Raw genomic sequence first — 23,159 nt, forward strand, 5'->3', positions numbered from 1 at the left:
TTTTGCTTGTAGATGTCGTTGATGGCTCTGATAAAAAAAATAAAAACATTTACGTTTGACATGCATCAATAATTTTGTTTAGAATTTTGTGTGTTATTTAATGTTTAATGGGTAAAACAAATTTTAAATTAATTTACCTAAAAAAATCAAATATTACTTGCTGATCACTCAAGCATGGTAAGAGGGTATTCCCCTCCGACAAGATTTTAGTTTCGTTCACAGAAATGTTGCAAAAAATGAAAGCAGTTCCAAACCAAAGGTTTACAAATAAATGGCCGACGTTTTATTGCACTTCTATAGTTTTTAACATTTAAAACCTTGAACGCTGGAAATTAGGTTTGTTCCTGAATTAAACCAAACAAGTAGACTAAACTATTTTGTTTTGCAAACACATTACATATCTGCAAACTTATGATAACTGTTGGTGTTCCATTCACTGTCAGTTTAACTTTTTCTCTCCATCATGAAGCGAACACAAGAAGAAATAAACTTGCATCATCAGAAAGTGATGAACTTTTTAAACAAGTAAGTTTAATTTATATTGATTTACTAAAGTAAAACTATTGATGTTTTAGTGACAGAAAAGAAACAAAACGATTTTGCAACAGAACACTTTGTTCCCAAGGAGAAAACTATTCAATTCATGATGCTGTTGTTTGCTCTATGTCAGATTATTTTAATGCTTTACTTGGTGTTGAGGTAAGTGTTTGTTATGTAGAAATATAATGAATCTTAAGTTTCGCCTTTTTGATTGTCACCTGTCTGTAATTACATAGTTAAGATATGATCTTTAAATAACAAATCATTTCAGTAACATTTATTTTGTATTGTATTGTCACATTAATGATATTTTTTGTCAATAATAACAATATTGTTATGTAACTCAAATTTATTGGTTAGTGTGCCGTATTTTTTATCTTAAACAGTCACTGTGTTAAACAGTATATTCACTGTCTTGTCGTAAAAACTAGTCAGGTATAAGAATCACAAACAACATGTATATCATCAAGAATATATTCATCGACTTGAGAGCACAGATACATGTATAGATACATATGCGTACATGCAAATGCGTACATGCGTTTTCTATAAGAAACAGAAAAGGAGTTATCATCTAAAAAACACTGAAGTAATGAGAAGCCATTGTAAACACTCAACGAATACTTGTGACTTTGCAGAAACTTCACTGATGTATATATTTCTGAACCAATAAAGATGTGACTTTTCCATAGTTCTTGAGATCAGATTGAGTTGTGTTTGTTGTGATTTGTTAACTTTGTTTTCTTTTAGATGCGCGAAAAATACAGCGATTTCATCAAGGTTGACAATATTCCACCAAAAAGACTGGAAAGTGTATTGGATTATATTTACACTGGTGATATTGAAGTAACAGAGAAAAATGTGTTGGAAGTGTTGGAAGATGCTGATTATACACAGATGGAAGGTATGTAAACATTGCAAGTTTTAATCTTCACTGTTATTAATGTGTTAAGAGTTTATTCTAGTATATACATGCTACATGTATATCATTTTATTTGTGCCAACCACGACAATTTCCCAATTATTAGGTGTAATAAATATTTTTGTGTTTAACTATTGTCACTATGCTAGAGAGATATTAATATCTTTGTACTGAGTGCTACTTTTTCCCATAAACCTGGGACAAAACAAATTATTTGTAATTAATAGAGAAGTGAGACAGACAACACTGTGTTTTATTCACACTTTCAGAGTTGAAGTCATTTTGTTGTCGAGTCATCCTTAAAATGATTTCAACCGACAACTGTTTGAAGCTAAGAGCTTATGCTACTCGATACAATCTTGCTGATGTGGAAAAGAAAACGAACCAAATGATTGTTGATAACATTTCAACAGTTGTACAACATGATGATTTCATGCAACTTGATGTTGGTGATGTTTCTGCAATCATCAAGCAGAAAAACAAAGGGGTAATTGTGATTCATTTTCTTTATGTTTTTTTCCTGTATACATGTATATAGTTTATTTGTTTATCTACGCAAGTTGTCGGGCTTAAAAGTTGGGTAAGCACATCATCATTTCCCCATCCACAGCTGTCAGTTCTAAATGTTGTTTGTTCGTATTTAGTCTCACAGCAGTAGAAAAAAATAGTGTACTTTGCTGTATATCTGAGTTGGTTTATTGGCATGCCACCGCATCGCAACATGCATTGATGTGATATTTGCAACAAACATTATTTGGAGATTATGTGGCAGGGCGAGATTATGATTTTTAACTGTTTGTTTTTCATCAACCTTATCTCAAAACATTTGTTTCAAGTTATTTTGGAAGTGATTAAACTTTCTGTGTGACATTTTGCCTCTCTGTTAATGTTCTTGGTTTTAATTTAGTATTTAATGCAGACACTCATGTCATTATCTTCTTTATGACTTGTTTGAAAATGAACTTGCTTTGTTATTACATATTATTTGTTGAATGTAGATGGAAGAAGCTGTTTTTACTGGAATGGTTCGATGGGTCAATTTCAATCCTTCCCATCGAGAGGATTTGTTTGTGAATCTTTTCTCACAACTTGATCTTTCATCTATTTCCACTCAGTTTGTTTCAACCACAGTTAGAAATGAAGTAAATTGGTTTAAATTGATTTCCTAGCAATGAACTGAAATATTTTATTATTTTTCAGCCTCTTGTGAGAAGTAATTTTGAATGTTGTCGTGCAGTCATGGATGTTTTATCAACAAACTTTGAAAATCCAGGAACAAGTGGAAAAGCGAGTTCTGTTAAAAAAGGTGCAAGATTTGTTTATTTTATTGTCACGTTCACAGCAATATGTTACATCCACCATATTTACACCACCCTTGTAGCATTTGTACTCCCATAACTTAAGCTCCTTTTAATTTCCGACCTAACATTTGCAAATGGAATCTAATATTGGAAATATGTGTTCTGAAAACAGATTTCACTGCAAAACCACATCCACAAAATATGTTATTTTTTATAATTAAATCTTGAACTGAAGTCAATTTAACGCAAATACCAACTACATTCAATGTTGGTATTTACAAAGTAACAACTTTGCCTGAATCAAAAAACTTTTAATACCATAAGAATATATTTTTCACAAGCGAAAACCATAACAAACAATGTTTATGTTGCAGATTTGACAGGATTTCTTCTCATTGGTGGAGATAAATCAAAACGAGATTGTGTGAAATGGAATGTTACCACAAAACAACATGAACATTACCCAGTATGTACATTTCTTGCTGTCATATGGTTTTGCTTATTTAACTTATTTTCCTATCAAGTATTTTGCTTGATGCTCTTTGTATGTACAAGTAATATAAAAACTTGACGTAAAGTTAGCACAACAGCAAATAACATATAGCCATTATTTACAGAAACATATGACAAGTAACTTTTCATGTTTTCTGGGTATTTTAATTTTTTTAGGACAAATGTTTATGTTATTTAGTGAAGCTTGTGAATCACTTTGTCTTAATGTGTTATTAATCATCATCCAAATTTGTTTAGAAAATGATCACAGACAGAGAGAAGTCAACTTCAGCCAAATTTGGTGAAAATGTTTATGTAATGGGGGGAAATGTTCCAACACAAAGTTGTGAGATGTTGAATTTGGAGGAAAGTAAAAACTGGGTAAAAATTGCTGATTTGTTGGAAGGTCGAAGTTCTGCTGCATCTGCTGTTGTTGGAGGTTGGTCTTGTTATTCCAGAAATTGTTGATCACTAAACCAGGGGCTGTTACAGGATTACGTTTTGTGAACCCACACACAACAATTCATAGCCTACACACATAAGGGTTTTGTAAAGATTGATTTTCATTCACCAATAGTATGTGTTTGTGTGGTTTATGACTATCTTCTTGACTAGCACCCAAATCACTCTTATTATGTTATGGATTCAGCCCTGACTAGATAAAAAAAATTGAACATTTTTAATATATTACTAACACTGATTTCCAAATGGTTTAAACAGCAAAATTTTCAACATTTTTTTTAAAAACATGCAACAAATATTCCTAGAGTACCTCGGTTATCAACAATTATTACTTTTATGGACAACCTTGTTTTCACTAATTACAAACAAATTTAGATGACTTGTATCTCACGGGGGGTCTTGGAAACCAAGGAGCATTTTCATCAACTTTGTGTTATTCTGTACAAGAAGACAGATGGAGAAGTGGTTTCGACATGTTACAACCAAGATATGAACATGGAATGGCTTCAATTGACAGTAAGAATGTATCTGGATCAGTGGCGGATCTAGAAAAAATATGAGGGGGGTGTTCGGTTTTGGTACCTAATTAATGAAGCCGTTAGATGCGGTTATTTTTCGGACAGTTATAATGCTATAATTTGTTGTCCAAATCTCGGTGGAAACCAGTTTAGTAGTTGAACACTTTGCCTATATTACGCATGTTGAAAACAACTGTTAGCGCTCGCAAATGTGCAAAGAGGAGATACGGCCACTGCATACAAGATAGTTTTTATTTGTATGTTTTCTTGATAACGTAAGCCCACATTTAATTCCTTTTAGATAACACCTATATTTAAACATTTCTTTCAAAGTCGTGGTAATGAAACTACGGCGCAAGCACTACCGCAAAAACTCGCATAGAGTGTTCCACAGTGTTATGCTATTGCAAAAGCCAGGAAGCCACGGTTTATGTGACGATGCGCGCCAACACTGGCGTTCGTATTTTGCAATGCTCGACCACAATTAACCTTAATTTACAGCGGAAATTTGGGAAATTTCCCAAAAAAATTTCGACCCTCCGCTCTAAAAACAAATCTGTAATGGTCTAGGTCGTGGTCTTGCACTACCAAATACACATCGATGTTTTAGCAGTAGATAATTTGCAAAATATACAAAAAACTTTCTGCTTAATCAGCCAAGCTAGATGTTGTTTTTGAATTTCTATATTTCGCCTGCGGCATCCTCAGTATTCTAAAAACAACAACAAAAATAATCGTAGTGATTAGCATCCATGGCACACATCAAGACTAACATGTGCGCATTTAACCTCCAGACCGCAATCCCGTACCAAACCAAATAAAAACACACAAGCACAGCAGCAGTTGAATGGTAGCAACGAAAAATGTTGTTGCGTCAGCGGTTTGCTCGCGGGTGTAAAGATGCTTGAAATTAGAATATCACCAAGATAGACGTAAACAAACGGTAGACCACCTAACATTTGATCCATAAACCTTTGGAAAGTCTATGGTGCATTACACCATAGAATACTAAAACATGGAATGGAAACTCTTTTCGTCACGCATGAGTAACACTTTACGGAAAATGAAAAATGCATTGGGTTAAACGCGATTTTGGCGTTTTTCGGCGGCGAAAAACTCTGAGTTAATGTAATCACAAGAATTTATTTAAATGTAATTCAAGTAGTTTCATCCTTAATCTTTTAAAATATGTGGATGATTTTGATTATGACGCGCTATAATACACTTTTTAACCGTGTGTTACAAGTCACCTTACTGACTAAAAAAATGTTAATACATCATCGCGTCAACCTCAAAGATGACGTAAGACATGTAATTACGTCATTCAAGTGATGACATAATGTTTTAGATTTGCATATCTGCCTAAAAAGCAATCGTGAGTTTCAGAAACCTAATATATGAACAAAACAGTCCTACCCAGAGGTCACATTTTTGCAGTCATTACTGGGTATGTATCAAAATGTTTCATAACTCCTCTTTTTGTAAAGATATATGTTGGATGGATAGTGCAGTACTACACGAAGTAGTTTTTGGCCCAAAATGTCAGATTGTAGCCTTTGTAAACCAGATAAGATGGGGCCAAATTTTGCTGTTTAATTTTAAAGATTGTATTTACTTGGTTAACCATACTTAAATCTGGCCGTTTTTCATCTTTTATGCAAATAATATCAAATAATAAATAAATAGTGGTAATTATGTAAAAAAAAATATTGACATAATCAAATAAATTATGGTGTCATTTTTTATATTCCATTGGTTCTGAGCAATTCATGCCACATATGAGCCGATGCTCTGTGAATATTAATGAACCTGCTTTTGTTGTACTAGTAATCTACTTTATACATTTTTCCCACACATCACTGAGTTTTCTATTTGATTTCATTGTAAATATTTGGTTGTATATTGGCAATTTTGTCCGAAAGTTCGCCTTTAAGTGTTGATTAGTCCAATATCCCTGAGAAGAAAACAATTTGAATTTGATGGAAATTATTTTTGTTAAACTATTGCACAAATAACAGAAGTATATTTTTTTACTCTTATCTTAACACTTGGTTGAATGCTCATGACGCAGTTGAAAATATGTAGCCTAATGTTTTGTTGAACTAAACATAATTGCCTTTTGTTTCAGCCATATTGGACCCTAATATATTCATAACCTTTTTCACTAGTAAAATTTTTTCCTCGCAGATTAGTTTTAAAGGAAAACACAACAGAATTTGATTTAGATATGTATTAAAATGCTTCTGAGAGAAACATGTCATGTTGAAGAAAAAGATGAAAGTTTTCAGAATTTGCTCGTATGCAACACTTATATACAAATTATAGTTGGTTTATATTGGAAGCATTCCCACTGCCCTTGAGTATTTGCAAGCAATCAAAATATATTTTGTCAAGGCTTAACTTTTTGAAACCCATATTATGCACGAAAATGATGTTTTGTGTTGGACTTTACTGACAACATTTGCACTCAGCAGTATGAACATGGTGTTGGCGAGGTATTTCATGATATCAACTGATTTTAATAATTTGGTTCATTTTATACCTTCATCTCCATCTTCATCAAGATACAGAAATCGCAGAAAAAAGCAGTCATACTATCGTTTGTCAAATGCCCTGTTTTTGCAAAATAAATATTCCCAAACAACCGCATTACTGTGTGCAGAGATACTGTCCTAGAAAAAAACATAATAAGCAAGTAGTTGATTTTACACAACAAGCATAGCAGTTGATTATATTACTCGATATACACTCCCACTGCCTGCAAACAGCAAAAGCGCGCATGGTTTTTTAAGCCCCTAAAAAACACCAAAATCGCATTTAACCCAATGCATTTTTCATTTTTTTCATCAAGTGTTACTCATGCGTGACGGCGCACTTTCAGCGAAGTTTCCATTCCATGTTTTAGTATTCTATGATTACACAAACCAAATGGCAAACGCTAATATTTCATAGATCGATGCGGAAAAAACAACAGCTGTTTTGGGGATAGCCTCTTCAAGTGCAATTTGAAAATACGCATTTTTGAGGTCCAGCTTGGAAACAATTGTTGCGCCATTCAAATTATTGACGAAATCAGCCAAAAATGGAATGGGGTATTTATCAGGCCCCGTTATTAGGTTTAGCCTCCTATAATCACCGCAAATTCGCCATTTACCTTTAGGTTAACATGAATGGCAAAAGACCAGGGAGAATAACTACTGGGACGAACAACACCTTTTCGTTCAAGATCATCAAATTGTTCATTGACTACCTTCAACATCTCGGGAGTGTCGCCACATGCGTGTTGCCACAATATACGCCTGGGGCGACAACTGACAAGATAACTGTTTGTGATGATTTTGTGTTTGGCAGGGTGTTGAAGTGGCATAAAAATTCGCATGAGTTCAGTTACTTCGGGAACTCAGAGACATTCTTTTTAAACTCATTAGACTCTTTAGGCGACTGTTTATTCGATTTCTGTTCAGCAACAGCATCATTTTTGTCCGTCAAAGTACAATCAGTTAAAGTCTTTTTCTACAGCTCGAACAAATCTGTTACGATGAAAAGGCCTGCGGCGGTATTCGCGTGCGTTACTGTTACAAAGCCCATAAAATGGTAAACTCGAATAAAATTTACGCATTTCATGAGCATTGGGGTAATACCGCATCTTCAATATAATAAACTTATAATAACATTTGGTATTTCATTGACTGTCAGTTTAACTTTTTGTCTTCATCATGAAGCGAACACAAGAAGAAATAAACTTGCACAACCAGAAAGTGATGGAATTTTTAAACAAGTAAGTTTAATTTATGGTGATTTACTAAAGTAAAACTATTGCTATTTTAGTGACAGAAAAGAAACAAAACGATTTTGCAACAGAACGCTTTGTTCCCAAGGAGAAAACTATTCAATTCATGATGGTGTTGTTTGTTCTATGTCAGATTATTTTAATGCTTTACTAGGTGTTGAGGTAAGTGTTGGTAACGCAAAAATATAATGAATCTTTCAAGTTTTGCCTTTGTATTGTCACCAGTCTTTATTAACACAGTTAAGATATGATCTTTAAATAACACATTAATGGTATCTTTTTGTCAATTATAACGATACCGTTATGTCACTTGAATTTATTGGTGAGGCTTTTTTTGAAATTTTGAAATATACATGAAAATTTTGGGGAATAATGAATCATGAGTTTGATGAATTACATAATTTTGTGCAACAACACTAAACACAAATGCTAACATATATGCATCAGTATAGCACTAATATTTGATTAACATACCATAATATTTGACGCATGTCGTTTTCAAATGATGTCTTGCCACATCAGATACATACATGCCATATGGTGTGTAACCAGGGGCGTATCCAGGAATTTTTAAAGGGGGTGTCCAAATTTTTTAGGGAATTCCCCGATTTTTAGGTATAAACTAAGGTTAATTATGGGCGAGAATCGCAAAATACGAACGCCGGTGTTCGCGCCAATCGTCATATAAACGGTGGCTTTCTGGCTTGCGCAATTGCATAACGCTATGGGACACTCGATGCGAGGTTTTGCCGTATAGTGCTTGCGCCGTAGTTTTATAACTACTGCTTTCAAAGTTTAACAACTAAACTAATTGACTTTCACGCAAGTAAACCGCTTGTCATTACAACGTGGCCACTGAAAAACGACGTTTCGTCCGTAAACTGACGAAAAATTACCTTTGTTTCGTAACAATGCAACATGTTTGGGAAGAATGCCAAGTGTTCAGTAACGATGCTCCCTGTTTGGAAACAATGGCGAATGCAAGAACGATGCGGTTTTCAGGTCAACGTCAAAGAAAATTTCTGGTTTTCACGCGGATTTTGACAAAAAAATACAGTGGCGTTTGTTTAGTTATCAAAAAACACCAAAATATTTCACAAAAGGGGGGGGGTCCGGACCCCTCGGACCCCCCCCTGGATACGCCCATGTGTGTAACCCTTCTTTAATGTAAACCAGACCACCACCACATATGGCTCATGGCTTGCCAAACCTTTCAGTGTGGCCCGCAGTAATATTTCTGAAATAACTTGCATTGAACTAAAAACATGCATTCGACACAGAATAAATTTTTGATTTCATATCAAATACATTCTGTATAAACAGATATCACTCATCATCGTTACTGTAATATTTAGTGAAAACAATCCAGCCTACAATCCAACTATGCTACAATGCAACCCATGAAATTTATTTTTTGTGCAATGGCCCTTGTGCTTATTTTTGTTTTCTGTTGTACCAGACTGATGTATATATTTCTGAACCAATAAACTTGTCACTTTTCCGTAGTTCTTAACATCAGATTGAGTTGTGTTTGTTGTGATTTGTTAAAATTGTTTTCTTTTAGATGAGCGAAAAATACAGCGATTTTATCAAGGTTGTAAATATTCCACCAAAAAGACTGGAAAGTGTATTGGATTATATTTACACTGGTGATATTGAAGTAACAGAGAAAAATGTGTTGGAAGTGTTGGAAGATGCTGATTATACACAGATGGAAGGTATGTAAACATTGCAAGTTTTAATCTTCACTGGTGTTAATGTGTTAAAAATGATTATTCTAATATATACATTCTACATGTATATCATTTTATTTGTGCCAACCACAACAATTTCCCAATTATTAGGTGTAATCAATATTTTTGTGTTTAACTATTGTCACTATGCTAGAGGGATATTAATATCTTTGTACTGAGTGCTACATTTTCCCATAAACCTGGGACAAAACAAATTATTTGTAATTAATAGAGAAGTGAGACAGACAACACTGTGTTTAATTCACACTTTCAGAGTTGAAGTCATTTTGTTGTCGAGTCATCCTTGAAATGATTTCAACCGACAACTGTTTGAAGCTAAGAGCTTATGCTACTCGATACAATCTTGCTGATGTAGAAAAGAAAACAAACCAAATGATTGTTGATAACATTGCAACAGTTGTACAACATGATGATTTCATGCAACTTGATGTTGGTGATATGTCTGCAATCATCAAACAGAAAAACAAATGGGTAGTTTACTAGTTATAATTCATTCTTTTTATGTTTTTTTCTGTATATATGAATAGTTTATTTGTTTGCCTAAGTACTGATGATGCTTTATAAAGCGAAACATGTTTTCCAAAAATAGAAGCATTGACACAAAGTTTTTATAGTAATATTTGAAATTGACATTGAAGTTTCACTTGTGTCACGCCAAAGAATTGTCGCTCGACATGTTTTCTTTTTGTGAAGTTAAAACAGTTTTTACTGTTAGATGGAAGAAGCTGTTTTTACTGGAATAGTTCGATGGGTCAATTTCAATCCTTCCCATCGAGAGGATTTGTTTGTAAATCTTTTCTCACAACTTGATCTTTCATCTATTTCCACTCAGTTTGTTGCAACCACAGTTAAAAATGAAGTAAATTTGGTTTAAATTGATTTCCTTGCCGTGAACTGAAATATTTTATTGTTTTTCAGCCACTTGTGAGAAGTAATTTTGAATGTTGTCGTGCAGTCATGGATGTTTTATCAACGAACTTTGAAAAACCAGGAACAAGTGGAAAAGCAACTCCTGTTAAAAAAGGTGCAAGATTTGGTTATTTTATGTCACATTCACAGCAATATGTTACTTCTGCCATATTTACACCACCCTTGTAGCATTTGTACTCCCATAACTTTAAGCTCCATATCATTTCCCACCTAACATTTATAAATGGAATCTAATATTGGAAATATGTGTTCTGAAAACAGATTTCACTGCAAAATCTGTTCTTTTTATAATTAAATCTTTAACTGTGGTCTGTTTAACACAAATTCAATGTTGGTATTTACAAAGTAACAACTTTGCCTGAATCAAAAAACTTTTTAATACCATTAGAATATATTTTTCATAATCGTAGCAAGCAATGTTTATGTTGCAGATTTGTCAGGATTTCTTCTCATTGGTGGCAATAAATCAAAACGAGATTGTGTGAAATGGAATGTTACCACAAAACAACATGAACATTACCCAGTATGTACATTGCTTGCTGACATATGGTGTTGCTCATTTAACCTATCAAGTATTTTGCTTGATGCTCTTTTTATTTACAAGTGATACAAAATTTGATGTAAAGTTAGCAAAACAGCAAATGACAAGTAACAGCCATTATTTACTGCAAAACTTGTCACACATTTCTAACAATTTAATGAAAATATCACAAGCAGAACGAACACAACCTAAACCATTGCTGTTCTAATATCTTTACCGTATAAGCCACCGATTTGTTTTTTTGTTAAATTTTGTCACAGGAAAATAATTTATGCAAATATACCCTATACAAGTGTTAACATGTAAACATCTCAGTCTTAACAAAATATGTTTCAGCCAATGCCTTGAGTTTTTCATCTTTTCTGGGTATTTTAATTGTTTTAGGATAGATATTTCTGTTATTTAGTGAAACATGTGAATCACTTTGTCCTAATGTGTTATTAATCATCATCCAAATTTGTTTAGAAAATGATCACAGACAGAGTGAACTCAACTTCAGCCAAATTTGGTGAAAATGTTTATGTAATGGGTGGAGATGTTCCAACACAAAGTTGTGAGATGTTGAATTTGGAGGAAAGTAAAAACTGGGTAAAAATTGCTGATTTGTTGGAAGGTCGAAGTTGTGGTGCATCTGCTGTTGTTGAAGGTTGGTCTTGTTATTTCAGAAAGTGTTTATCACTAAATCAGTGGCTGTTACAGCACTTCATAGCCAACACACAAAAAGGTTTTGTAAAAATTGATTTTCGTTCTCACTAGTATGCCTTTGTGTGGTGTATGACTATCTTCTTGACTAGCACCCAAATCACTCTTATTATGTTATGGATTCAGCCCTGACTAGATCATATTGACCATTTTTTTTATATATTATTAACACTAATTTGCAAATGGTTTAAACAGCAAAACTTTCAACATTTTTTTTAAAAACATGCAACAAATATTCCTTGAATACCTCTGTTATCAACAATTATCACTTTTGTGGAAAACCTTGTTTCCACAAAATACAAACAAATTTAGATTACTTGTATCTCACCGGGGGTTATGAAAACCATGGACCATTTTCATCATGTCTTGTTTACTCCGTGCATGAAGACAGATGGAAAAGTGGTTTCAACATGTTACAACCAAGATTTGCACATGGAATGGTTTCAATTGACAGTAAGAATGTATCTGGATTTATTTCTGTGAAGATTATTCTCATTACTGGATTCAGGTCCAAATAATTGACATCCATTTAAAACAACGACATAAATACCAAGAAACCACAAATTTAAATAATCAGTAAATTTAAACTTTTTGCCCCAACAATATTCACTCTTGGACATAAAAATGTTGTGAAACGCCGACTTTAAACTTAACAGAAATGCAGGAAATATTCCATCTTTATTTGATAGTTCTTTATTGCATGAATATCAACCATAATATTGATTACTTTCAATTAAAACCTCGATTTAAAGCTGATTGCTTATTTGTACGTTAAGAAACCCAGATCGTACCGCACAACATAATCGTAATATGATGTCACAATAAATATTAACTCGAGCGATTAAAAATTTCTTCAGATGTTTTGTTTTCTGTGGGCGGATGTAATGACGGACAATCCCTACAATCATGTGAATTCCGCGATATTCGTGTTGGAACCTCCACAAAAATCGCTTCTCTCAATGAAAGAAGAAGTAGTTTACAATGTGAAGAAATTGAAGGGAAGATCTATGCAATTGGTTAGTGGTGAAAAGTTAAGCAATAAAATTAACAATAAGTGGTTTTTAAAGTAAGTTTTATAAAATACAAATTCATATTCGTCACTGGTGAATGTATCACGTGATAAATATAAAGTTTCCTGAAAAGAATCCTAAACATAAAAACTGGTAAATATAACTATAAAGTATCAACCTAAAAACAATAAAAAGTTTTACTTTAAATCTGACAGGAGGTTGGGGCTTCCTGCAAACAGTTGAAGAATACGAACCTAGAGTCAACAAATGGAAATATGTTTCTCCTCTCCTAAAACCTCGTTGCCGTCACTCTGCTTGTGTTATTGATGGGAGGATTTATGTTGTGGGTGGATGGGGGTAAGAATTACTATTATGACGTCACTATATTCCACTGTTTCCCGTTTTATGTGAAAATGTAAATGTTGAGTAACTGGGACAAGTGGGATATACGTTGTTATACTTGATTAACAACTTGCATAAAATGTTTGTTAAGATTAAATTTAAAACACTTTGCGTTATACAAGGTTTTATTTGTGGTTTGGTTTAGTGGTGAAGGGGTCTGCGGGTGTACGTTGGTTTGTTTTTGTTAACTTATAAATTTATTTTGAGAAAAATGTTGTAGAAAAACTTGCCTGTGTTTGTTGTTTGCCTGATTCATGAAACTGTATCATGTTTGTTTTATAGGAGCTGGGGTGAAGGACTCACATCAGTTGAAGTTTACGATCAAACCTCAGATGTCTGGACACATGCTTTTGATCTTGACAAACCAGTTGACTGTGCGACTGTTGTTGCTGTTTAATATGTTTCCATATTTGGGAGTAGTTGATATTTAACTGAGACTGCTCACGGACAAAAATGCTCAAATAAAAGTTTTGTATAAAATATCGTTTTATGCAACTTAACCGATTGTTTTCTTTGCAACGCTTTCTGAATTATTTCATTGTGATTCTGCTACGTATATATAAATACCAATACTACAATAGGTCAGGTTGTGCATTATGTTCAATGCATGTGTGCCTTTTGCGAATCTTGTTTTCACATGTGCTTTATCAAGTGTTACTCCACGCTATATAACGTCCAAAGCAGTCGGTTGCAATCGTTCATCCCCAGTGCAACTAGCTGCGATCCTGTGGCAAACTGTGATTCTCCGTGAGGAAATCACCTTCACATGGGCGCCTGACTCGATAACCCTTATGGTTTTATCGGTGCCCAAACTGTTTTGTGTTTCATGTTCAAGTACGTTGTATAGTGAAAATAAAAATGATTTCATTTTGGACTCGCTTAACAGCTGTAGAGGAATCTGAGCATCGGTTGAACATTGTTTATTTGTCTGCGACAACAAATTACTTTAGTTTGTGTATGTAGTGAAGCAACAAACCTCTGATTTTCGTCAGCAGATTTTATTTTGAAAAATCGACTTCGCTTATGTAAGTTACCATAATCATCGTCAGTTTCCCAAAGCTTAAACTGTGAACTGCAGCGACCAAACATCAAAATAATGGAGAATTATTTCCATTTTTAGTCGCATTTATTGCTTCTGGTTCACTCGTTTGTGCTTCAGGAGTTTACGATCGCCTGTTAGCGTGCGTTTATGCCTAGCCAAGTGCCAGATTCTTCTACAGCTATTAGCCATGTCCGACTTTAGACTATGCATGTGTGCCATGAGCTGAAAAAGTTTTACGAACCCCTGACAGAGGGAATGTGTACTTGTGATTCCGTGGTAAACAACCAATATCCGTGGTGTTGGAACGGAAGAAGACCGAGCTGTATAGTGAAGTTTGTAACGTATGATTGTATTGCCAGCAACGCCAAAGACAGGAGAAAAAACTCGTTGCGGTGAAAATAAACGTGGACTCCGTCTCACATTCCAGGCCAATGCCGACAATTTGTACCAATATAGCAAAATTCTTGTCAAAAAAGACAAGACAACGTTCTCCCATTTATCCATACGTGTTTTTCAAATTTTTGTCTGGGAATCATTAAAACGATTAAGGTTATGTTACGTTATGTAAAACCCCTGGTTTAAGGTTATTTATCTTCTCACATCAAACACAGTTATCATAAATAAACACAAAAATAATATTCAAAATTAGCCAACAAAAATGTTTTCGCCAAAACCAAATCACGCTTAAATATTCCCATAACAAACATAGCAACAGACAGTGAGGCCAGTGTTTTACCGACCGCCCGATTTGGTTTCAACAACATACAGGTTAGTTAGTTGCTATGCAAAAGTAGAACAAAGAAGCACAAGTGAAAATGTGTAAATTACATTTTGACAACTTGTCATCTTGTGAGGGTTCGATTCAATATCTCCCAAACCATTGTCCTGCGCAGTAGAGGCATATTGGACTGAGTAAAGTTCAGTGGAGAATCACGGCTGATGAATTCAGCGAAAGTGCAGGTGAATACCCCGCAGTCGGAACCGTTCATCTGCTGAGGTATTTCCTGCGCGAAATTGAATCATGTAAAATATACCTGCTTGGAGCAAAAATACATGGTTAAAATGCAACAACCTAAATATGTTCAAAATAAACTAGACACCCTCTATAATCTTACAAAAGCGCACCTGTGGCGAACTGCTGATGGTTTTCCAATCCGTCACCACGTAACTGTTTTTCTTCTTGTCCAAATGTTCGCTCGCTAAATAATCTCTTAGTGTTGAAAGACATTCAGTGTTTGAACCTCCCATCGAGTCGTAATAACGAAGTTCCTTACACCGGAAATCTGCCACCTTTAAATTATGAGTTACTGTGCGAGTTGGAATGCAGACAAGGCAAAGGTTTACCAGTTTGTAACAAATGTAATATACTAAATATAATACACTACGTTCACAGGCTTCACAGTCAAGGCATTGCAGCCAAGCTGGATCATCCACAAGTCGGAGCGAGATCTGAAAAATCAAGGTTTGAACTCACTACCCTGGGCTAAGCAGGCCCAAAGCTCTACCAACTGAGCTACAGGAGCTCAGTGGTTTCACGGGGGTATATTGTGGCCAAGGTATACTGGTGCGCAAGCGCAAAACTTGCCAGGTGACCTTCACATATACATAGGGGATCTCTACCACCGTATCAGATAACGAAGTAATATTTCATTAATGATGCTTGATTTGATAAAAGAATTTAACGAGAAACGATGACAACAATTTGTTGCTTGTGTAAATAACTTGAAGTGTTTCTGAGATATTTAACAGTGTCTCGATGGCCTGAGCGGTTATTGAGTCTCTTTGATGGTTATGGAACTTGCCAGGCGACCTTCACATACTTAGGGGACTGGGTTTTTTTTCACTAAAAAATTTCTGTCAAATGACCGAAATGCCAGCAAAAATTTAGGACATTTTCAATTTATTTTGGTCATTAACGGTATAATATTTTCGTTCGCAAAAATGTAAACAACTTTAATAATCTACCAGCCAATTTCCTTTAGGACATTGTGTCCGAAACGGCTTTTAATTTTTGTGACATTTTTAAAAAAATGGGTCAATGACAGACAAATGACACAAAAAAAAAACAGTTAGGGGATCTCCTGCCTTGCAATGCGAAAGCATGATAATACTTCTGCATTGCATAATGCACTACCATATATGTTGCTCTAAAAAATCTCATGGCATAAATAAAGTTGTAACCAAATATCAGCTTGTCAAGCTCTATTAAGTTGAAAGTTGAAAGCCAACGATTAGTTGCAAGTTATCTATGATCTGGGACGTCAGACAGGCCAGTTCTAAGTAACTGTGGAGTTAACTACGCCATTTTAAATCGATAATGGCATAATTTTTGTCTAAACGTCTCATAAGTCTATGTTTTCAACACAATGGGACAGTCTGATTATTCTCAGAGTTATGAGTAAAACCGTTGTTAGTGTTCTTAGTTGGAAGGGTTTTGGTGATTTCTGATCCACATAAAACAGCACAGACAGTGGATTTATACAGTGGACATATAACAACACATTGAGTTCAGCCGCACTAAATTACAACACATAACTTACTGCCAACGTCCAATGTACGCCCAAATGAATAGGAAACAGAACAAGGGACTTCGAAAAGATGTCAACTTTTTTCGTCCATCTTCTCACAGACTTGTAACCTTGCTTGGTCAACTTGGGGTAGAAAAACGTGTTCATCGCATGAGCTGTGGGAAGGTTGTCAATCTTCTTTGATCTTTCCACTATTAACTCCATGTAGAAATTGATGACCTTCAAGGAAAGTAAGGTCAGTGATTTACAAGACAACCACAGATGAAATTTTATTCCCATAACTTGTGAAGTTTATTTGGATTGAAACTGCTTGTCCAACCATACAATGTTACTACATTAAGCAGAGTTAAGTACAATGGCCTATTACCCACTATGTTGGTACTGGTTGGGTATCATCTGGCAAAAATAGTTGTAAGTGTCAACGTTTTGGTTGCTATGCAGCAGCCTTCTTCAGGATGCAACAAAATGTGACATTTCTAAACCTCCATTAAGGTTATTCCCCATGAGGAAAACTTTCACCCACCTCGTCATTCAACCAGTTGAGACCACTTAACGTCGCCATGTGTTCCCTCGTAATGCTGATGTTAAAAGCTTCAACCAACATTTGATGGGGAGGAAAAGGGACCAAAGCATCATCAACCTTACTCTCAACTTCCTACAACGAAGGTATGTTAAAAAGTTGCCGGATATTGTGCATTGATGAAGAGATTTGGTGCTGAGATGGCAAAATAACGGCAGTCAATTTGGTGAATTATGAATCTGACGTTTTTCTTGTGAAAAACAACAAATAGTTTTTATCAATAAATCCACTAAAATCTGTGGCCAGAATTACAATATGATGACTTCCAGTTGCTTGTGTTTCGACTAAGATAAAAGAATAAATAAATGCTTACAATCAACGCACCATCGTATTTTAATATATAGGCCTAATGTAGTTTTAAATTGTCATCGATGTGTTTGGTTACTGGTTGTTGTCGACACAACTAGAAGGCTCCCAACAATTTAATATGAGGATTGTACACACAAACACAATAGTTAAGTAAAAGTTGCAACCTCTGATAATTCTTCCACAACATCTGGCTCCTTTGGTGTGACCTTTAACCTTTCCTCCAGGAGCTGAGCGAGGAGTTCCTCCTTAATTTGTCTCTTCTCATGGAGGAGGCGAGCTCTAGTTTCTTCCTCAGCAAGAATTCTCTTTCGTTCACGTTCCCGACGACTATACGTGTTCACCCTGCACAAATGTTCAAGTTTTCCCTCATTTACAAGTATTTGATTTTGTTCCAGCATCACAATCAACAGGTGGACATTGATATATTGTAAGTTACATTTCAATAACAGAAGACTTACAGGTCTGTGACAAAGTTCTTGGCTAGGTATGGACTTTTTGGGGAGAACCAATCGATCGGGGAATTATTCGAAGCCTTGGGTGTCTGCATGCTTGTGGCTGGTGGGTGTTTGGATAAAGCTGCACACAAAATTAAATAGAGTTTCAAAGGGGATGCAGGTCTTCATGAAACATTTTAAAGATTTTTACAAATCAGGGTAATGTGTGTTTGAGCACCAAAGATAACATGGTAAAACAACAAGGATCATTAACACTGTGATAGGCCAGTTATATCAATTTAATAATGCTAGTCGAAAGATGTTTGAGGAATAAGATAAAAAACAAACATATAAATGTTGTTTTTCCCGTTGTGACAAGGATATTTCTGAATTGCTGTGGTTACATACATATATTGACATACTACTGATACCATGCTGCCCACATACGTGTTTTAACTGTGGCCTCAGATGACATCTTCGACTCAAATCTTGACTGCAGCAAGGGCACAGGTAATGATTTCATGGGTGTCCTAAAAAAACTAATTGTTGTATCACAAAAGAATTGAGATAGCAATTATTTGTACCTTGAGGTTGATGTGCTTGTTTTGTAATGTAAGCTGCTTTGAAGAGTTAAAGGGTGGACAGTAGTTTTTGGAATCTGGTGATTAAAAGAACGTCATAAGTTCGAACTGATGTTGCATGCTAAAAAAAAGAGGATTTCTTTTTAACTTTAAAACAAATGTATTTTGCAATCGTTTTTATGTACGTAACTCTAGCTTGGTTTAGTACAGCAAGTTGCACCTACCACTTCACCATTAGGGGGCGTTGGTGTCCCAGATAAATCAATAAATGGAGTTTTTTCAGGTCTTTTACTTGATTGTTGAGCTTTGGAAATTGGTGTTGGTTTGCAAAATATACTTGCTGTCTCTGCAAGCGATTTGTTGCTGTACTGTGCAATGAGAAGTCTGTACTGGTCTCTCTGCTGTATGTTGGTACAACGCTCGATTTCATTCATTCGGTTTCGTCGCTTGTATGGCTAAAAAGAATTTGAAAATACCAATAATAAAAAATTCTTGAAAGCTTACTTCAATCAGACTATATTTCTGTATTTCAAGCTATATATTGTTGTTTGGTTTAAACCTACATGTTTTGAAACACGATTTGTGTACTTGCTTGGTGAATGTCGGAAGAGTTTGTCAAACATGGTCGAAGACCTAATCACAGAAACACAGTTAAAGAAAGTATCCAATATATTCACATGCAAGTGTTCACAATATAAACCTGTTTTTTGCATTTCTTCCATAAGACTGGGAAGGCAACATGCTTCCAGAAACACTTCTGTCGAACTTACTGGAAGTTTCTGTGAAAACAAAGGATTGGAAAACAAGAAATTTAAGTAATTCTGATTAAAACAAGACTACTGAGCGGGTGCCTCTAAAATGTCATTGTAGGCTGTCAATGCCTAGACTCAATGCCTACGAAGCCTACAATGGGTTTTTAGAGAGGACGCTACTGAGCTGCAACCGGCACTTTTTAATGACATTTTTGTCACAAACCATGGGGCCTGTGTTCTACACTTAAAACGTACATAACAAAAATTAATTTGAACGTAAGCCTAACAATTATGCTTGGTTGCCAATCTAGTTATACCTGTTTGGAGAATTTTTTTTCTGTTTTCTTGTTGAGCAAATAGCTTTACAGGTTTCTTGGATAAATACTCGGCCATGTTGGCTGTCTGAACCTTTAAACAAGGGCGTAGTCGACGTTTTCATCAATAATAACGTTTATTTATGATCCAATTATTTTCTGTAACCAAACAATTAGCACCATTTTCTAATCCCGCCACCACAAAGCTGGTACATACCAGTGTTTCACGAAGAATTTTTAAGTTGACCTAAAAAAAAATTTACGATTATATTTTATTTTGTAACATTCAGATTTTTCTGATAAAACTACGAATGTTTCATTATTTTCCATAAATTAAACTAGTCTTCTCAACAAACAATGGCCCTTCGTGTAGTAAGTTTTTATTTGTGCCAGCCGTCTATGCGATTATAGAAGCTATTTCTACGTTAAAAACAACCCAGTTTTCAAGCGTTTTTCTGTAATTTTTGGTATAATTTGTGTTTTTTAACTATTTTGTCAGTCGCTGTTTTCTGAAGTAAAAACGCATTCGTCCTTTCATATAGAAATATTGCGCAGCATTTATCATACAAGCAATAAATTGTTGTCATCGTTTATCGTTAAATTCTCCGATCAAATCAAGCATCATTAATGAAATATTACTGCGTTATCTGATACGGTGGTAGAGATCCCCTACGTATATGTAAAGATTGCCTGGCAAGTTGTGCGCTTGCGCATCAGTGTACCTAGGCCACAATATACCCCCCTGGAACCACTGAAGGTTATGAGTTCAAAACTCACCGGGTGCTTGATTTTTTTTTTGCTCCGGCTTGTCAGAAAAAAGTGGGTGATCCAGCTTGGCTGCATTGCCTGGGCTGCCAAGTCAGCAAACCTCAAGCATAATTAAGTGCGAATTATCATTCAGTCAAATTTAAAAAAGTGCGTTTTGTAGAATGTGTTTTTAATGATAGAATATTCTCAGGGCGGATTACAAGCGATGGAGATGTTAAGATTTCCAGGTGCAACTTTGCAATTCCCACCAGCAAGCAGCCGCCAGAACGTCAAAAGGTTATTCGTCAAAACCTGATATCAAGCTTTAAAAATTCTTGCAACAAATGCAACATTTCCTACTACAAGGAAACCTCTGCTGTGATGTGAGTTGTATACAATCTATGGATCGCCAAATGTTATTTTGGGTCGTTGAACAACTTTGGTTGAATATGAGCTTTTCGCTATTCCGCTCTTTAAAGTTGTTTTTGCCAGGAGTCGAATTTGTTTGTTGATGAGGTCGAAGGCATTTACACATTTTTTGGGGTTTGAGAAGTCCTGTCTCAAAGTCAACACAAACTTTCTATTATTTACAGAGAGATGACAAGTTATTCTGGTCTGTGAGTTTTCCAATTTTTCTGCCCTTTTATGATTTTGTTCATGAACTTTGCGCTCCTTTCGTACAATCGGACGGATCAAAAGTGTGTCAGTGGACCGAAAAAGATTTTGTGTAAATGCAGGTAATCAAGCGGCAACAAAAAATAACCCTGTTACCAAACCAAGCCAACAATCTAGCGCCGAAGTAATAATGCTTTCAGCTGCGACGTTTTTAATAAACCATGTAAATATAAGAAAAAAATTCTAAACACATTTTGTAGCTCGACAGTTGGTTTCTTGTAGAAAGTTTTAATTAGTATGGTAAAGAATTAAAATTATCAGTTTCCCATAGAGATCGTTAACTTAAGCAAAAAGATTTGTCAAGCGAAAGGTTGGAAAGTCAATGTCACTTTTTGTGAATAAACTTTACATGGGAAGAATAATAAGGCCACTGACTCAACGATATTACATGTGACAATGATTTACATACAGCTGTGGGTATTCCCCAGCAACAGTAGGTGTTGATCCAGATCCCGGTGAAGTAATTGTTGAGAGGAGTTGGAAATGTTGATTAATACCCGCTCCCGCCTCTGATTATCACGTGTTTCGAGTACAGATCCCTTCTCCTTAGTGAGTCGGGGTTATATAAGGACAACAAGTTGGCCCAACTCTGTGTAATCGGTCAAGAGATGTCTTAAACTACATCTCGAAAGTTGTGTTTTTTTATTCTTTGGATGAGGTGGATTTATTTGGACTCAGAAATTCTGTAGACTACCGGCGTCCTTTTCAAGCACATTTGCTATAACCTGAATATTCTGCTGGACTGGTGCAAAACGTTCTGTTAGTTGCCGCACGTTTTTTAACGAGATTGAAATCAGCAACAGAAGCCATGTGACTAATTATTGTTTCTTTTGAAGTTTGAACAGTTTTATTACATAGAAATCATACGTTATTACAACTCGTTACAAAAATGCTTAGAAGCGAGAGGTTTTTCTTCATTTGCGCGACTCTGGTCGCTGCATCGGTATTCACGACAACGGCGTGCAAATGCCGACTGGAGCACGAGCAAATCGCTTACTGCAGGGGCAATAACGGTAAGTAGGGGTTGAGGTTGGTGATGTTACATAAAAAATAGGAATTCTTTCGGAAGCTAAGTCCCATGAGGGCATTGGGAAAATAACTGACATAGAAACAATATGATGTGGTGATATGAGCGCCTTGTTTTTTAGCGTTGGCGTTCTCCGTGGACGAAAAGACAGAGGTGAATCTTGTGGACGGACAAATAGTTGAAACTTACACCGGAAATTCGTTCGCTGAACCAATCAACAGATACCACGTGTCTCACGTGACGGTAAATAATTTTAGAAATTCTTTAGTTTGTTTAGACTTAAAATGCACACTGGTTATTAAACGGCTTCAAAAACCGAAACTTTTTTTATTCTTCATAACTTGATCTGATTATTTACAAAAGTATACCCAATGCATAAAGACGCTTGCATTTTGCGACAATGCTTATAACATATGTTTTGGTTTTAAAGCCTTTTAATAATTTTGCGACAATGCTTATAACATATGTATCCTATCACTAAGATTGTTTGCAGGTCTACCAAGTGGAGCAGGGGGTTACCCTCTCAAACATATCTTACGTATACTCGAGGGTGAGTGGGGCAGCTTGTGGACGCCACCTGGATACAGTAACCAGATACATCGCAATTGGAGGTAAATACATTCCCATGTACAGACCGGTAATTGCAACTTAATACCCAAATACGTGTGGTTTTCTGTAGCAGTGATTAACACACGTCGAAGGTAAATTGGATTGGGAAAATCCCCGGCATTACATGCGTCGTATGTTTTAACTGTTTTTAAAAATACTTTTGGGAAATGCGTTGCTTTGTTTGATTCGTAAAGATT

The 23,159-nt window shown here is 35.4% G+C and overlaps 2 protein-coding genes across 8 annotated transcripts; one reads left to right on the forward strand and one right to left on the reverse strand.

Moving 5' to 3' along the window:
* Positions 1-267: 267 nt before the first annotated feature.
* On the forward strand, positions 268-14,585 carry LOC145898893 (kelch-like protein 12). 5 transcript variants are annotated; one of them, XM_082987571.1, is made up of 12 exons: positions 394-525; positions 576-699; positions 1,291-1,444; positions 1,732-1,949; positions 2,461-2,604; positions 2,663-2,768; positions 3,138-3,229; positions 3,514-3,694; positions 4,093-4,233; positions 12,810-12,968; positions 13,178-13,319; positions 13,647-14,585. In XM_082987571.1, exons 1-12 carry the CDS (start codon positions 464-466, stop codon positions 13,759-13,761), a joined length of 1,638 nt encoding a protein of 545 aa, XP_082843697.1. In that variant the 5' UTR covers positions 394-463; the 3' UTR covers positions 13,762-14,585. The 5 variants fall into 5 exon arrangements, with proteins under 5 accessions (XP_082843706.1, XP_082843671.1, XP_082843680.1 ...); XM_082987564.1 differs by lacking the exons at positions 394-525; positions 576-699; positions 1,291-1,444; ... (4 more) ...; positions 3,514-3,694; positions 4,093-4,233 and adding exons at positions 7,826-8,013; positions 8,064-8,187; positions 9,590-9,743; ... (4 more) ...; positions 11,716-11,896; positions 12,265-12,405 and having other exon boundaries at positions 13,647-14,261; XM_082987545.1 differs by lacking the exons at positions 12,810-12,968; positions 13,178-13,319; positions 13,647-14,585 and adding exons at positions 7,188-7,327; positions 7,396-7,981 and having other exon boundaries at positions 314-525.
* Positions 14,586-14,734: 149 nt separating this feature from the next.
* On the reverse strand, positions 14,735-20,107 carry LOC145898919 (sentrin-specific protease 1-like). 3 transcript variants are annotated; one of them, XM_082987601.1, is made up of 12 exons: positions 19,908-20,107; positions 19,539-19,617; positions 19,402-19,471; positions 19,063-19,293; positions 18,842-18,915; positions 18,705-18,787; positions 18,282-18,399; positions 17,988-18,165; positions 17,458-17,589; positions 16,947-17,153; positions 15,532-15,855; positions 14,735-15,410 (listed from the first exon to the last, which is right to left on the reverse strand). In XM_082987601.1, exons 1-12 carry the CDS (start codon positions 19,981-19,983, stop codon positions 15,249-15,251), a joined length of 1,734 nt encoding a protein of 577 aa, XP_082843727.1. In that variant the 5' UTR covers positions 19,984-20,107; the 3' UTR covers positions 14,735-15,248. The 3 variants fall into 3 exon arrangements, with proteins under 3 accessions (XP_082843727.1, XP_082843735.1, XP_082843718.1); XM_082987609.1 differs by having other exon boundaries at positions 15,532-15,696; positions 18,705-18,796; XM_082987592.1 differs by having other exon boundaries at positions 18,705-18,796.
* Between the last annotated feature and the right edge of the window lie 3,052 nt (positions 20,108-23,159).

Source organism: Ascidia mentula, chromosome 1 (assembly GCF_947561715.1).
Source record: "Ascidia mentula chromosome 1, kaAscMent1.1, whole genome shotgun sequence".
In the NCBI taxonomy this organism is placed as follows: domain Eukaryota; kingdom Metazoa; phylum Chordata; class Ascidiacea; order Phlebobranchia; family Ascidiidae; genus Ascidia; species Ascidia mentula.

Coding starts and splice junctions, on each gene's coding strand:
- LOC145898893 (XM_082987545.1), top strand. CDS start 464: ATGAAGCGAACACAAGAAGAAATAAACTTGCATCATCAGAAAGTGATG. Junction 700..1,290: donor ATGCTTTACTTGGTGTTGAG/GTAAGTGTTTGT, acceptor GTTTTCTTTTAG/ATGCGCGAAAAATACAGCGA. Junction 1,950..2,460: donor TCAAGCAGAAAAACAAAGGG/GTAATTGTGATT, acceptor TGTTGAATGTAG/ATGGAAGAAGCTGTTTTTAC.
- LOC145898919 (XM_082987592.1), bottom strand. CDS start 19,983: ATGGCCGAGTATTTATCCAAGAAACCTGTAAAGCTATTTGCTCAACAA. Junction 17,154..17,457: donor TCAACTGGTTGAATGACGAG/GTGGGTGAAAGT, acceptor CTTTCCTTGAAG/GTCATCAATTTCTACATGGA. Junction 15,411..15,531: donor CCATCAGCAGTTCGCCACAG/GTGCGCTTTTGT, acceptor AATTTCGCGCAG/GAAATACCTCAGCAGATGAA.